Raw genomic sequence first — 15,852 nt, 5'->3', positions numbered from 1 at the left:
CCAAAAATGACTTGTTTACCTAATGAGTAGGTTACCATATTAAAATAATATTTTTTAATTTTATTTTAATAATTTAAAATAATAAAACTAAATTAAAAATTAAAAAAAATTAAAAAAAATAAAAATAAAAATAATAAAAAAAAATAGATTTTCAGTTTCGTCTCCGGCAGCCTGGAGACGAAGAACCTTCTTCGTCTCCGGCGGCAAACCTGTTTTTTTTTTTTTTAGTTTTTGTTATTTTAAATTTTATAATAAAATAAAAAAATTATTATTTTAAAGTGATAACCTCCACATCAGCAAGTTAACAAGTAAACAGGTCATTTTTGGTCGAATTGTAACATTTTGCGCTGTTCAGTGGCCCAATTGCATTCTTTTTGAGTTCAGTGGCCTAATTGCATTTCCTTGTGTAGTTCGATGGCCTATTTGACCCTTATTTCTTTAAAAAATAATTAAACAAACATCACTATATTTTTATTTGTAATATTTTACCCTTTAAACTTTAACCACAACTGTTCCATACTCATTCAATCGTTATACCTTACACCACGGCGCACATAGCACTGTGCGCCGCGCGCCTTACAAAACGACGTCGTCTTGGGGTCGTTTTGGGAGGCGCGGTAGAAAGTTGTTGGGATTATGTGTATTTGTTCACACAGTTATGTGTATTTGTTCATACAGTTATGTGTATTAGTTCATACAGTTATGTACATTTTTTATACAATTATGTACATTCTTTTTATACAATTATGTACATCCGAATCAGAAAATTTGTGTGTATTATGTTAATAGTTGATGTGTATTATGTTAAAAGTTTATGTTTATTATGTATTATGTTAGATTATGTGTATTATCTTTTAAAAAGAGTATGTATATTTTGTTATATAATTATGTACATTCATGTATACAATTATGTGTATTCTAGTATAACATTATGTACATTCTTGAACAACGGATTTTTTTTAAAAGAAAAAACTACTGTCATTCACTGGGGCGGGAAATTTCAAAAAAAAAAAAAAAAAATTAAAACGACGTCGTTTTGCATCTGGGCGCATAATACAACGCGCGCCGTGGTGTAGGATATAAATTGCCATACTCATTAGTGCCCACCAAGTATCATCCTCTCAAACCTCAAAAACCGTGTCAAGATAAAAAGAACAACAAATACATTTTTCTTCCTTAGTCTCTTCACTTCCATTTCACAAACATGGGGCCTCAATAATATTTCCTACTCTTCTTTTCTTTCACCGTCTCTTCAATTGGTGACAACGCCCTTCCAATCTCTCTGAAGTGTCAAGATCTTCTCTTTTCCAAGTTCTGAATCGTAACAACAACTGTCCACATTACTTTAGTTCGGTTGTTATGGTATTCGGTTCGGTTCAAATCAAACTATGATTATCCCTACATAAGTAATAATTTATTAGAGAAAAAAATAAATGAAATAATTATTTTAAAGATAAAAATGTCCATTTAACATCCAAATAAGAAAATCGGCACTTTTAAAATAATTAAGAAAAAAATGTGAATACATGAATAACTCAGAGAGAAAATTACTATAAACTTATAATTCAAAGAAAAAAAATGACATTTTCCCTTTAATTAATTGTTTATTTATTTTGATTACAATTCTTATTTATTAACAAACAAAAAAAAAAAACTTATTTTGTGTTTAATTCTGACTCCCATGTTTGTGTTATAGAATAGGGTTGGTTAAGAGGATGCTAATCCCCCGTAAGATACAAGAAAATATAAGAAAAGTTGGGAGGATGAAGATGAAAGAAGGATTAGGAAATATATGGGGCACAAACTCACTAGAGAATTTTCCTCCTCCATCAATGCTAAAACAAAGTATATTACACAAGCCTATAAAATTTACATCTCTCTCAACGTAAACAACAAGTTTAAAGAACATAATTACAGGAGACAAGCACTGAACCATCCAGTAGTGTATCTTTTCTTAATAACAAGCTAAGAATTTACTATTATATTATAATATTACTGGAAACAATTATTGAATGAATAGAACCTTTGGGGCAAAGCTGAGATCATCTTTTCATTTGAAAAAGAATTTCCAAATCTCTCTGTCTGTTAGCTCTGTTACCAAATGAGCACCAAAAACACCTTCCTCATCCACCAGACTCCGGAGGTGTCGTGCAGCACTGTTGAAGCCAACATAGTTTCTTTTTGTTGCCAGGTACATTACTCCATAAGGGGGCCTTAAGCACTAGTAATTCAGGAAAAAGGAATAGAAATACACATAAGTAGAATGAGGAGAAATCATTTTAGTTCTAGATTATGATGCAAAATATGGATTCACGCACTGTGGAAGGATGGATTGCAACTTTATGTAACAACACATCCAGTACTCATGCTGAAAACTTAATTGGGGCTCATTCTTCACAAAATGCTGGACCAGCCCACAATCAGCTTATTTGTTCAAATTTGACACATAAAGCAATCAACTTATTTTGTCAAATTTTCAGTTTCATGTATGTTCAAACACAGAAGACAAGCTACTTAATGAAGCAAGGAGAAAGAAACTAACCTTTTTTATCAGTGAATACAGCTTCTTCAGTGAGGCCACTGAATAGGGAATCTCGGTCATCAAAATAACATCATACCCACTTTCTCCTTGGTCTGCATCACTAGCCCTCTCCCATGCCCTGCTTCCAGACAGTTTCCTAGACCGCCTCGAGGAAGATTCATGGACTAAGATGCTCCCATCTTGGCTACTACAGCCATCCATTAAATCTTCCTCAGAGAAGCTGAGGCTCATCCCTCTAGGTATCTCAGATGCATCATTCCTAACAACAGACAACACCGTTGGCAGTTCCCCCCATTCCCCTGCATAAAAGTTTACTGTTGGAGCAAGAGTCTGCCTAGAAGGAGTCAAAGGGCTCTCAGGTTGACGGCACTGCCGTTCCCGAGCCTCCTCAAGGTTCACCAAGACATTTGGAATAGTGGTGCATCTTATAGCCTCTGCATTCCTGTCCTGAAAATGCACGGTAGAAGCTCCCTGCAAATTAGTGTAACACCACAATTATAAGAAATTGTTTTATGAAACCAATAATCATGCTTTATTTGTTGAAGTTTTAATAAAATCCATAATAAAAAAAATGCATTCTGATGTTGGGCTCTAGCCACATGATGGGTATTCTTTCAATATCGTTGTTTGGATAATTATTGGATTATCTTTAAAGAGAGCACATTTCAGCACTCGTGATTCTTCGGACAACAAAAGTGTAACCACTAACCAATGATCAACTATCACAGGGAGTTTAGAGCTTTATTTCTACATAATTTAAATTTACACATTTATTGCATCCTGATGTCATGCCATGTAGAACCCATTGATCAAAATGTAATAATCAATATTAGTAACAACTAACAAGTGCAGAAGAAACACAAATAGACCGTAAAGCATATAGACCTGGGAACTTTTCAACATTATAAACCACAAGGACTTTCATATTGTTATTGAACATCTACCTGTAGGGTTAGAGATGGTAAAACATGGGAAGACCATACCAATAGAAATGCTAATAATGTCTGCTTCTCTTTCCATTTCACAAAATTTTTAACACTAGAGATTTCAAAAGGGGAAATCACCATTTTGGTCCCTCAATTGTTTCCCAACTGTCAATGTAGTCCCTAATTTTCAATTTCAACTAATTTGATCCTCGAATTGTTTAAAATTTCGTCAATTAAACCCTTTGAGGATCAAATTGACGAAAATTTAAAAATGAGAAATCACCATTTTGGTCCCACGGAAGGGTTCAATTGACGAAATTTGAAACAATTCGATGATCAAATTAGTTGAAATTGAAAACTAGGGACTACATTGACAGTTGGGAAACAATTGAGGGACCAAAATGGTGATTTTCCTTTTTTTTGAATACTATTAACTCTATTCATAACTACTTTCTCAACCTACTGAAGCACAGAGAGTCAATAGCGCCGCGCCTCCACTGAGGCTCGAAACGACAACCTCCCATGTGGGAGTTCAACTTGGTACCATTGGACCACAAGGTCCTTGGTGGTGATTTTCCCATTTCAAAATCATAGTTATTATAGATTGTGCAAACATAGACATAGTAAGTATTGTATAAAGTGTGATTATTACCTTTAAACAAGCAAATATTCCTGGAAGCCCATAGCCGCAGCTAAGCTGAAGAATAAATAAATAACAGAGTGAGATTATTTTCTGCTACCAAAGTAGAGCAAACAACAATACAATGATCAGTAGTGAAATGAAGGAGCACACGAGGGACAAAGCTACCAGCTTGTAACAAGTTTGCACAAGTTAAATAGCAAATGCAAAATTTCAACAGTGTGTATTGACTGGCATGCACAATTACATCAGTCCAGAATTTCATTTTTCTATAGAACTGGGACACATCTCAAATGCGTTTGGATCACAATTTTTTAAGAAACACATTAAATAAATGTGATTCTTAATTTTTCAGATTTTTAATTTCACAGTTGGTGAAAATAAATAATAAGGACAAACACAATAATGAAATGCATTTTGCTAAAAATTACTTTCCACTAAACACGAAAAATGCACCATATACTACATTAATAATTTGATTTTCATTTTTTTTTTGTGCCTAACACATTAGCAGAAAGCATTTGGTTCAATATTCTTTCCAATAATCTATGTACTGTAATAGGCTAATGCATTTCTTGGAGATAAGAGATTTTTTAGAATCAGGGGGAATTAATGTGGCATTTATATTAATAGGGGATAAAACACCATATGAATAGGAGATTTTGTCATTTAATTTATGCAAAGAATATTGAACCAAACACATTCTTGGAGATAGAGAATTTTTAGCTTCAGGGGGAATTAATGTGTCATTTATATTAATAGGGGATAAAAACACCATAGTAATAGGAGATTTTGTCATTTAATTTATCTATGCACCATATACCCTGAAGCAATTACAAAATCTTATTCAGATGCATACAGGTATCTTCAATTATGATTGCTATGGATTGGAAGTACCTCAATCACCCTTTTGCCCCTAAAACTCAGCTGTCCATCCCTAATCTCATGTTTGAGAACATTAACAAGATCAAGTGAACCATCCCAACACTTCAGATATCCTGCATTATAAAGAAGTCAATGTGTGAAAATTGGCAGCTATGTATACATTGGCACAAAATCTGGCTACGAAGTACGAAGTGATATAGTTTTAAAATTTTAGCACAGGGAAGCAAGTTAATGCCAAGCCATCAAAAGTAAGGATGCAAGGTGCTGTACATACCATCTGGTTTTGAGGATATCATTTCTGTGCCAGTAAAGCCGATTATATCAGCAACACTTATTCTACCCTAAAGATAAAAGTATAAAACATTAGTAGGCATGGATAAGTTTGGAGTTTCTTAATCACTTCAATATAATATTAAAAAAGAAGATAGTTTAGAATGCACAATCTGCATAACTTTCATGCCCATGAAATAGAATAGGAACTTTGAGGGCAGAGTAGTGTATCTTATATAAATTTTCCTACCCTTTTCCTAGATAAATCTAAATCTCATTCTCAAATGACAATATCAAACCTTATCCCATACAAGGTGATTAACTTTGAATGGTGAAGAACTGAAGATCAAATTGTTTAACAGGTTTTGTCTTAAAACTGTGCCCAAAGGTAATAGCAAATGGACTAAGAACATACTCCGTAACATTCAAGGAGATGGAACTCCAAATCAGCAAAAGAAAATTATTAGGATTTCTATAATGTGAGCCACCTCTTCAGCAGCTAGATAAAAATTCAGGAAGTACAATAAGCTGCTATCAGCAGTCAACTACTCAACTATGTATCTTGAGATGATAAATGACATTAAAAAAATAATAAAAAATTACTGAAAGCAGTATGGAAGGATAATGAAAACAAGTTAGCACTACCAGTACCTTGACTATATTGATTCCTTGTAGATCTACATTCTCACTAGCATATGTATAGGGATGCGCGGTCTGCACAGAAAAGAAATTAAATATTCAATTATACAAATAGATAGGAAACAATACCTAGGAGTTCATGTACCAAACTTGCAGGGAGATATCAAGAAATTTTAGATAAGCACTGTTTATACTGTTTGAAACATACAATTAGGAACTCACTTTTGAAGGAACAATCTCTACAGCTGGTGAAGGAAGATGACCATCTCTGTCAGATATTACTGACGCGTGACACCCCCTGTCTGCAGATATCAATCCAGGCAAGCATTGTGCAAGAAGAGATGGTGCACGCATTATTACTGGCACTAAGATAACTTGCGATCCCAGAAAGAATGGTGCTGTCAATGCCAAAATGTTGAATGAATATCACAATAAATACCATGACACTCAGAAAAAGTGTGTTGCATTAGGCAAGAAACCAACTATGAATAACACCATTTTGTAATATTCCCTGCAAGACTGTCAACATCTTACGAGAAATATAGAATCCAGAAAGGATCTAAAACCCAATCAGATCTCATTCATGTGAAAATAAAAAAGAATATAAATGGAATCAGAACCCCACACCAGTATGCGTCTTAGAGACTATAGTGCAGAAAAACAAAAGTAATTTGTTCCATAGCACCACTAATAATCAAACAAATGTCCCAACCACCTCCGAGAGCACAGTGGGAAAATCCCCTCTACTAAGGGCACACAAAACAATCATAACCTCAACGCACTCATTGAGTCACTGTACTTTATTTTAACATTGTACGAAAGAAATTGTAAGTCTTCACATGCGCGCGGAGAAAATCCATCGCCATGGCATTGCTAAAAGCTCAACAGCCCATACAAGTAAAGCTAACATGCTGCCTAGCCTAACCAACAGCATACGAATATCACAAAATTTAGATCTTCCAAATTTCAATACAAAAAGTACCCATACAACAAGAGTAACAATAATTGAAGGAAAACAGAACAAAATTAATCTTACTATAAGGGATTCTCCCACAGCACGAGATGAATAACTCAACAAATCCCCAAAAAAAAAAAAAAAAAAAAAAAAAAAAGCAATTAACTAATCTAAAAGCACGAGATAAAGAAAATGAATGAATTAAATTGAAGCGATGAGGTGAGCATGATACCACAGTAATCGAATGGCGAAGAAGAAGAATGAGAGAAAGTTGAGAACGCAAAATCTGAATTTGAGCAGGGTTTGATGGGAGAGGTTTAATGTGAATTGAAGAAGAAAGGGTGAGAGAGCAATTTCAGGGAAAATGGGTTTTTACTAAAAATACGATTCACGATGACCCAGTCGAGTCGTAGCGCCAGCAAGGAGCGAACAGGAAGAAGCTTCGGATTTTCAGACGGGAAGGGACAGGTGCGATGGAATGACAGTTTTGCCACTGGTGGTTTGGTCAAAATTACGAACTTGACCCCTGTGGGTGCTTGTCTGGTTGACCCACCGCCACCGCTGATTCCGTGAAAGAATGGCGGAGTTGGACGGCACTGCCCAACGTGTAAAATGGGTAAAGCTTCGTCTTTTTGACCAACTGCCTCACACGTGTGCCGCCTTATGAACATTGCCGTTATATTTCTTTGAACAAGTTTATTTTTAATTTTCAATTATTATGACATCTACTTTTTTTTTTTTTTTAAATTCTGTTACAATACGTTTTAACTTTTACATAATTATTATTCATCCGTTTAAATTTTTATAATTTTACTGTTTAATAAAAATAATTAATAATTAACATGTTCAAGTATGTTGCCCTTATATGTACTCTTTTTTTTTTTCTCTTGTAAACTATTTAATTTTAATTGAAGGATGAAATTTAAATAAAATTGAAAGTTTAAGTCATTGGGATTTGGGCCTGTTTGGGTTCTAAATTCTAATCACCGTCAGAGAATATTTGGGGGTTAATGTCTGATCAAATATATTGGGTGGGGATCTTTCTAGACGTGGAATAGGGATAATAGAAAATATATTTGGCCTGCAAAGGGTTGGGTTCATGTCAAGGAAAAAAAAAAAAAAAACAAGTGTTGTGCACATTCATGCACAGTCAATGGCCACACGGGCACGCTGACAGCGCGCCTGACACTATTTTTATTTTTATTTTTTTGTTTAAAAATTCAGTTTTGTTTGTTTGTTTTTTTTCTTTTCTCTCCTCTCTTCTTCTCTTTCCTAATCACTCTTACAAAAACCCCTTAAAAATCGCACTGGAGTCTCCGTTTAATTTTTTTACAACATTTTAGGAAGACATGTAGGAGAGAGAAAACGAAAAGGAAAAGAAAAATCTGACAATTTAAACAAAAAAAAGGGTCAAAAGGTCATAGTGGCCACCAACTCGCGTGGGACGTTTTTTTTTTTTTTTTTTTTTTTGCTTCTCCTGCAAAAATCAAAGACTTTACAGGAGAAGCCATGATAATCTCTCTCCTCCACCTCAGCTATGGTTCCTCAAACACCACACCAAAATCTACTGGACTTGCCCTAATAACCCCAACACTCTCAATTTGCAAATTGAAGGCTAGGGATCAATATGTTTCTTGATATGGATGCTATTGCGATTAATTGGCTTAGAGTTATGCAGTTGAGTTTGTTTTGTTTGGTTTCTTTTATCCATTGTATCAAGAGAAAAGTGTTTTTGCATTTCAAACTCATCGAATCATTTCAAGATGGTTCCTGCCGCAACTCCTAGAAAAGAAAAAAAGGGTGTCTCAAGCGAATACATTCACTCTTCTACTTCATTTCTATATAGCCATATCAGAGGTGAATGTGATGAGATAAATTTAGGAGGGGGAAAATATTCAATTGTTTTTCCTAATCAACTGGTAGACCTCTTCCTGCTTGGAGACCATCTGTCATATTGATGTGAAGGAGACCTATGTACAGAGTGACGTTCTTCCCTATACAATGAACTTTCACCCGATGAACGGTCGGACCGCTTATGCCTGCTGTGCTTTCGGTGTCGTTGAGACGAGCGTTCTTCCCTGTCCCTTGAACTCCTTCCATCGGACGAAAAATCAGGACTAGAGGATCTCCCGCTGCGTCTCTCTCTCCTACGCTTTTGGTTCTTGCGAGAGGTGTCTTCTATGTCCATGGATCGCTTGTGTCTGCTGGAATTGCGTTCCGTACTGGTTGACCTCTCCCTCTCCCGCTGATGAGAACGCCTGCTTTCTTTGTATTTGTGAGGGGAGTCTACAGAGATCCTTTCTCTTCGGGGTGGTGATGGAACCTGCATAATTTGATTTACAAAGGAATTCAAATCCTAGGCTTGGCAAATAACAGATCCAAACATCTATGGAATGTGCACCGTTAACTAGGCACATTACATTCCCAGCTTCAAATTTACTTGGATCCATGGCAGAAATTCTGGAAAAAATCAGCCATGCAAGTGCCAAACTTGAGCTATATACCACAGGAAAGTGCAGAAAGAAAAAACGGAAGAACAAAAGCACAGTGACTTGGAATCTTAACACAATTTAATGACAATGACAGAAAATTAAAGGTCAAGGTTCAGGCAGCACTACATGTTTAAAATAGCCTATGTCATCCACATAAGACAACTAAAGTTAATTTTGATTGATGAAAATAATAGTTTAGAGCTTCTAGTCACAAAGTAAAAGAAGCAAACCAACTACCTCACAGTTCTTAAGAGCAAGGCATTGTCGGATAGCAACTATGATATCTTCTTTAATCCTGCAACTATAGAAATTCTCATTTAAAAAATCCAGTTACCTGAAAGCGAGACATATATCGTCCCTCTGGTGGAGGTGGTATTCCAAGCCTTTTCAGGTCATCAAAGGGAATCTGTCGCCTGTTTGAAATTTTAAAAAAAAAAAAAAACAAAGTATCAATCAATCTTATAATAATAAAAATACATGAATCCTTGAAAAAAGATGGAAGGATGAAGACATACAGTGGGGCTCGGAATGGTCTATCTCGGCCTCCAAATCGAAGTTGTCCAGATTCCTTTTTGCCTCCAAGTCCCCCTCCTATCAAATAAGCTCACCTCAAGAAGTGACATAAATAACACATTAAGGCTCAAATGAAAAGAAAATTAGACTAACCTAATCTTCTTGGAATCCAGCCTGGCATCAGCCGCTGCCTGTTGTAATCAACTATAATTTCAGAATCATCAATGATCTTATGGTGAGCATCCTGTGTAAAAAGATAATGAATAACTGCAAGTTCGCTTCAGTAGGGAAAATGGGCAACAGAAGCTGGAATAATTGAATCACATTATTTTAAGCAAAGTAATATGGTTCATCAAACTTAACGATTAATAATGCATGGTTTATTCATTGCCAAACTCAGATGTAATATTTAATTAACTACTCAATGTAAGGTGAAAACATTACTATTGACTATCTATAAAATATTACATTAGTTGCGGAAATTAAAAGGCATGTTTGGGCACATGGAGACTTATCTCTTCTTCTTTTTTTTTTTAGTATTATTGACTCTGTTACAATGTAGTATCTGTTCATTGGAGACTTATCTTTCTTTCCCTTATTTATGTCATTAATAATGTCCCAGAAGCTAAAATGAGCCTTTGGGAGCACAGAGAGACCATCTTTCTTTCCTAGTTTCCTCTATTCATGTCATTATCATTTTTCAAATGAAAATTTATCTATAAAACTACAGAACCAACAATGTCCACAACAAAAGAACAGTGAACATCAGACTTTAGAAGGACAAGCTTTGGAAATTTATAGCAGACAACTGTTAAGATAAGGGGCAATTTCCTACTTATAAAGGTATTCCGCTTTAAGTTAATCAATAACAATCTTTCCCCAAGAAACTAATATGAATCCATCACGGTAACTGATAAAAGCTCAAAATTAACACATAGTTGAGGACCCTAAACTACACAGACATAGTTTGTGAGAGAGATAAAAACAAGACAGATAGAAACAGTCAGAAATTGCACAATATCTTGACAAACAAAGGACCATACTTGTAATTTCTTGGGTTAGAAATTAAACAGTCGAAGTCCTGAGAGAAAGGATGGTGATTTGGCGGGTATGACCCCAATGGCCAATCACTATATATTGCAGACATTGAGATGAGATAGGTGTTGATGAAAAAACATTACCTTGTATGCCCGTCGCATCTCTCTTTCTGTTTCAAATTCAACAAAGGCATATCCACGTGAAGCACCCGTTACTACATAGCAACATTAAAGCTGGTTATCATAGCATCATATAGGAAGGGCACTTTTAGCAAGACATGCTAGATTTCCAATCCATTATGTTACAGCTCAATAAAGTAATATACTTATTCCCAAACAAATACAGAGTAATAAGAACTAAATAAAGCTAAAGAACTTGGACAAAAAATTCTAAACCAATGACCATAGTATTTTCCAAGCACCAGGCTATGACTTTGAGTTGAATGAAATCACCAAAAATTCATAAAGAACACACAGGTGAGAAAACATCCCATCTACTAGTAGTTTTAGTTCATCATTGCAAATATATCTGAGCCGTGTCAATAGATGAACACTACACCATACCATGTTCTTCATTTATCTTTATAGCTATCACATTTTTGCTCAAACCTTTGAACCTATGTCAGCATTCTTTTCAGGCCACCTTTGTGTCATTTTTCCTACACGAATTCAAGGAGGTTTTTCACCAGAAACCCGCATGCCTTTCCAGATTGTTTGACATGGATCAAACGAATGCTCTCATCATCTCTAGTTCTTGACTCCATCTAACATGAGCAAATTTTTTACTCTTACTAAACAATGAGAATCTATCGCGCTGAACTGGCAGACCTTGGGAGTACTAACACCATATTTGCATGCAAGTAAAGTTTAAACCCAGTGACCCATCAAATAAATAAATTAAAGCAGGGTACAAATTTGGTGGAGTTTCAAGGTCACAAAGTTCAGAGCCAAATAATTTAAACTCCATTGCAGTTTTGAACACAACAGATAGTCCTTTAAGATTTGAACAGAATAGGAATTCACTTCAGTCTTCAGAAAGTCGAAAGAACTTTCAGAACACTATATATATAATGCTCCGTAATAATGAGAAAGACATAGGGCGCAACACAAAATCTTACCAATGTGTCTGACTAATCTCAAGTTCTTCACCCTTCCATATTTGCTCATTTCCTGGAAATTCACACAGAATCTCTGCTATTACTCCAGAAATCCCACCCAAACAAAATTACAGGAATTACAGGGTATTTAAGATATAGAACTAAAATTTCAGAAGAGCAGTCCAATTGGCAGCCATAAGAAGGAAAGAATTTTTTTTTTTTTTTTTCTGTAAAACGTAATAAAAGAAGAAACGGCCACCTCGCGAAGAGTGTGTTCGGTAGTGAGGTGTGAGAGACGTCCCACGAAGAGAGTACAGTAAGGATCGCCGACGGCCTTGGGGTCGCCGAAGGGGTCATCTGCGATAAAAGGAGTAGAAAGTAAGAGCGACAGTTAAAAGCAAGGAAGTGGGAGAGTAGAGAGAGGAAAATTACACAGGCCGGCATTGGAGCAGAGGAGCGCCCGGTAGACGGCGCTGTCGTGCGGCAGAATATCGGTGCCGTCGATGCTGCCGGACTGAATAGGGTGGTATATATCGGCGTAGAACACCGCATTTAGGTTGCTGCCCATCCTTTTCCTTCTTTCCCTCCAAGCTTCTACACCCGAATATCCATTTTGTAATGTTTTTTAGCCAAAAGAAAAAAAAAAATTAAACATTTTTTGAGTGATGAGATCAATCCCACCATGTAATCTTAACTTGTAAATGAAGGTAAGGAGTTTGTAGTTGATAGATTGAAATTAAAAAATAAAAAATTAAAATTTAATAGATCGCATAAACTAACTTAAATTGTATGTAACCGATAAATCTTGAAAATCTGAACTTAAAATTTTGTGATTATTCAGCCACCAAGAATGAAACTATTTCAATTAGAAGTCTAAACTTAAAATTTTATGGTTATCCAACCACCAAGAATGAAAGCATTTCAATTGGAAGTCTGAACTTAAAATCTTGTAGTTACTAAGCCATCAAGAATGTCCCAATAAAATTTAATCATTTGACTTATAATTTCCCTTTCCTATTGATAAAAAAAATGGTTCAATTATAATTGAACACGTTTTAAGTTCATTCACTCAATTGCAAACCATACAGAAAACTTCGACAATAATAAAATGGAAAGCCTCTATACTCAATTAAGGAGTATATTTACGTAATAGCAAGTTCGACTTCACATTTGAGTGAACATATAAGAAAGCAACCAAAATCTTATTGAACCTTTATCTTAAATCTGTACAAAAGGGACTCTAATGAATTTTGTATCCTGGAGCTTTCACTTTGCCTCATTGCCTGAGAAGCTTCGCGCAAACTCTGAATCCCGCGACCCAAACTAGCAATTGAAAGAGCTGCAGGAAGTGATTCAGCAACACACTCAATTCCATCTCCATAGACAAGTAAGCCAGTGCAGGTAGCAATGCTGCACCCAAATGTTGCCCATGGCAAAACCCCAATTGGCCGGATGTGCCGTTTCCTCATAATTTCATAGAATGCACTTCTCATAGCTGATAAACTAGTTCTCTCGGCTGAGGCTATAGCACTATGAGCCACGACTCGAATTTTCTCAGTGGAAGCAGCTGCCTTAAAAAACGACGATTTCAAACCAGAACTTGCCATTCCCGGGGCAACAACCTTTGACTTGCCAAGCATAATAGCTGCAGCCTTTTGGGTCTGAGTCATCATGAGTTTTAAGGAGGCTGGAACTTTAAAGGTAACCACCTTCATAATAGTAGATAACGGAACGACTTTGGAGAGGGATGAAGCACCTATCACTGCTGTTGCACCTGCCCCAACTGCTACCACTGGTTTACCAGCTAATAAGCTTTTTCTGTCGGTCTGAAAAATTTCGCCACTTTCCCAGTTAGCGGCAAGCTGTTCAACCATATCTTTGATTTCCATCGGAACACAGGTATTCCAGTATTTCCTTAATCCAGCTAAACTCCGTGCATCTACTACTGCAACAATTGATTTAAACTTCTTTGTCTGGCTTCGGAGAGCGTGGGCAAGAAGTGCATGTGACTTCTCCTCGATAGAAAGCTCAGAAAACTCATCGTTTGCATCCCCAGTTTTGCTAATAGGAAGACGACCAGCATTATTCAAGGCAATTCTCAACACCTCAACTGCAATCCGGAATATATAAACATTGGAAAGGAGTTCCGCATTGACCATTTCTCCTCTGTTTACATCATACAACACTTTCTGAGCAGAAGCTAGGGCTCTTCCTATTGAAGGAATATCACCAAAAATGTCGTGCAAATCAACTAGTAAAGGATACACAGATTGAGCAAACTGAGGGACTTGATATTGTATCTGTGGTTGAATATTCTCAGACTCATTGTTTGCAACAGAAGTTGAATTAACCAAATGTGATGACAATAGCTTAACCATTTGAGTCTGGATATCATTTGTAAGACAAAATCCCTGCCAATTCACCGGCATTATAATTTTCCCTGCCCTTTGTGGAAACAGATTGTTAAAAGACTTCAAACCAAGAACTCCAAACCCTTCGCCTCCCACCGTGGAACACTCATTATCCTCATTGCGTTTCACAAAAGGAGAATCTATTAACAAAAGAGCTGAACCAACATCTTCTGCTGCTTTCTTTGCTGCCAAGGAATATCCATCAAATCCAACACCAAAAATCTCCCTCAATACCAAATCCCCTGCCACATTCTCATACTTTTCCTTATTAATCTTGTGCATAAAGCACCTCTTTAGAACCTCAATTGCCGAGGTTGGAACCGAATTCTCCTCACAATCCTCATCATTCCCACCAGCAAATAAAAACTTCATAAAACCCTTATCATTTATACCCTCATTTCCACCCCTATGAAGCTCGTTCGTCATATTATCCACTTGAACCACCACCGCGTCAGGCCTAATTTCCCTAATGAGACACTCGGCATCCATAGCCGACTGCTCCGATAAGTTCTGAACACACACTACGTATATAACAGCGCCCGATTCAGGCTCGGGAACCGCATAAACGAACTGTTTCGTGCAATCAGGTATCGATAATTTCCTAACCAACCCCTCCGAAACCCTCAAGTCATCGCGTTTGAAAATAGAGAAAGGCCATAAACTCTGAACAAAGCTCAGAACCCTCAATCCCATCACAGAAACCCGCAACGCTTCAAATCAATGGCCAGATGGATAGGTATTCATCAGTATTGAACAGCATGCACACATACACACCATATTCGCATAGGATAGTGGAGAGAGGGATTGCTACAGAAGAGGATTAAAGAATACCTGATTGAGATGGAGATCGATTGTCTGCGCAACTGTTTAGAGAAGCCTGTTGTGTTCGACTAAAGTTCTTGTTCTTGCGTAGGCATGGGTATTAAACTATTACTTCAGTTTTGTTTTGTTTTTTTTTTTTTTTAGTACTAACAATGTTACTTTTTCTCAACCTACACTTCAGGACATTATTATACAACGAAATATTAATAAACATTTGGGACAATAACTTTGTGGTCCAATGACACAAAATTACTCCTAAAGTTGTGAATTCGAGTCTCCGTGAAGACGATACTGGCTCTTTATGTTTCATTTGGTTGATAAAGTATATCAATGGAGGCAATAATTTGAGAATACATATAGTAACCTGAAAAATATTTTAATTTTTTGGTATTTAGATGAATGTTAGAAAACTAATACTTTTTTAGCCTGATAAAGTATATCAATGGAGGCAATAATTTGAGAATACATATAGTAACCTGAAAAATATTTTAATTTTTTGGTATTTAGATGAATGTTAGAAAACTAATACTTTTTTATTTGGCTAAAAGTAAAAATTTTGCATTTTAAAGAAACACATAATACACATTATGAGACAATGGTTGTGAATTTTTATCATTTAAAAA

General features: G+C 36.0%; 2 protein-coding genes across 2 annotated transcripts; both read right to left on the bottom strand.

Moving 5' to 3' along the window:
• Nucleotides 1-1,809: 1,809 nt before the first annotated feature.
• On the bottom strand, nt 1,810-7,315 carry LOC109161939. Its single transcript, XM_019310509.1, has 8 exons — nt 7,090-7,315; nt 6,125-6,300; nt 5,915-5,977; nt 5,268-5,334; nt 5,006-5,106; nt 4,121-4,165; nt 2,543-3,013; nt 1,810-2,221 (listed from the first exon to the last, which is right to left on the bottom strand). The coding sequence occupies exons 2-8, from the start codon at nt 6,254-6,256 to the stop codon at nt 2,051-2,053; spliced, it is 1,050 nt and encodes a 349-aa protein (XP_019166054.1). The 5' UTR covers nt 6,257-6,300; nt 7,090-7,315; the 3' UTR covers nt 1,810-2,050.
• A 1,257-nt stretch (nt 7,316-8,572) lies between these two features.
• LOC109161714 (U11/U12 small nuclear ribonucleoprotein 35 kDa protein) lies at nt 8,573-15,329 on the bottom strand (the record flags this gene model as incomplete). Its single annotated transcript, XM_019310201.1, has 9 exons — nt 8,573-9,180; nt 9,684-9,762; nt 9,865-9,940; nt 10,016-10,106; nt 11,044-11,114; nt 12,018-12,069; nt 12,256-12,353; nt 12,429-12,590; nt 15,239-15,329. Coding segments are annotated over 9 exons (1,131 nt in total), but the record flags the coding sequence as incomplete, so codon positions are not given.
• Nucleotides 15,330-15,852: the final 523 nt, after the last annotated feature.

Source organism: Ipomoea nil, unplaced genomic scaffold (assembly GCF_001879475.1).
Source record: "Ipomoea nil cultivar Tokyo-kokei standard unplaced genomic scaffold, Asagao_1.1 scaffold2926, whole genome shotgun sequence".
Lineage (NCBI taxonomy): Eukaryota > Viridiplantae > Streptophyta > Magnoliopsida > Solanales > Convolvulaceae > Ipomoea > Ipomoea nil.
Note: the sequence above shows the minus strand (reverse complement) of the source record. Positions and strands in the feature narration are given on the sequence as shown.

Coding starts and splice junctions, on each gene's coding strand:
- LOC109161939 (XM_019310509.1), bottom strand. CDS start 6,256: ATGCGTGCACCATCTCTTCTTGCACAATGCTTGCCTGGATTGATATCT. Junction 5,335..5,914: donor AAGGAATCAATATAGTCAAG/GTACTGGTAGTG, acceptor TTTTATCTTTAG/GGTAGAATAAGTGTTGCTGA. Junction 2,222..2,542: donor TGTATTCACTGATAAAAAAG/GTTAGTTTCTTT, acceptor CTGAATTACTAG/TGCTTAAGGCCCCCTTATGG.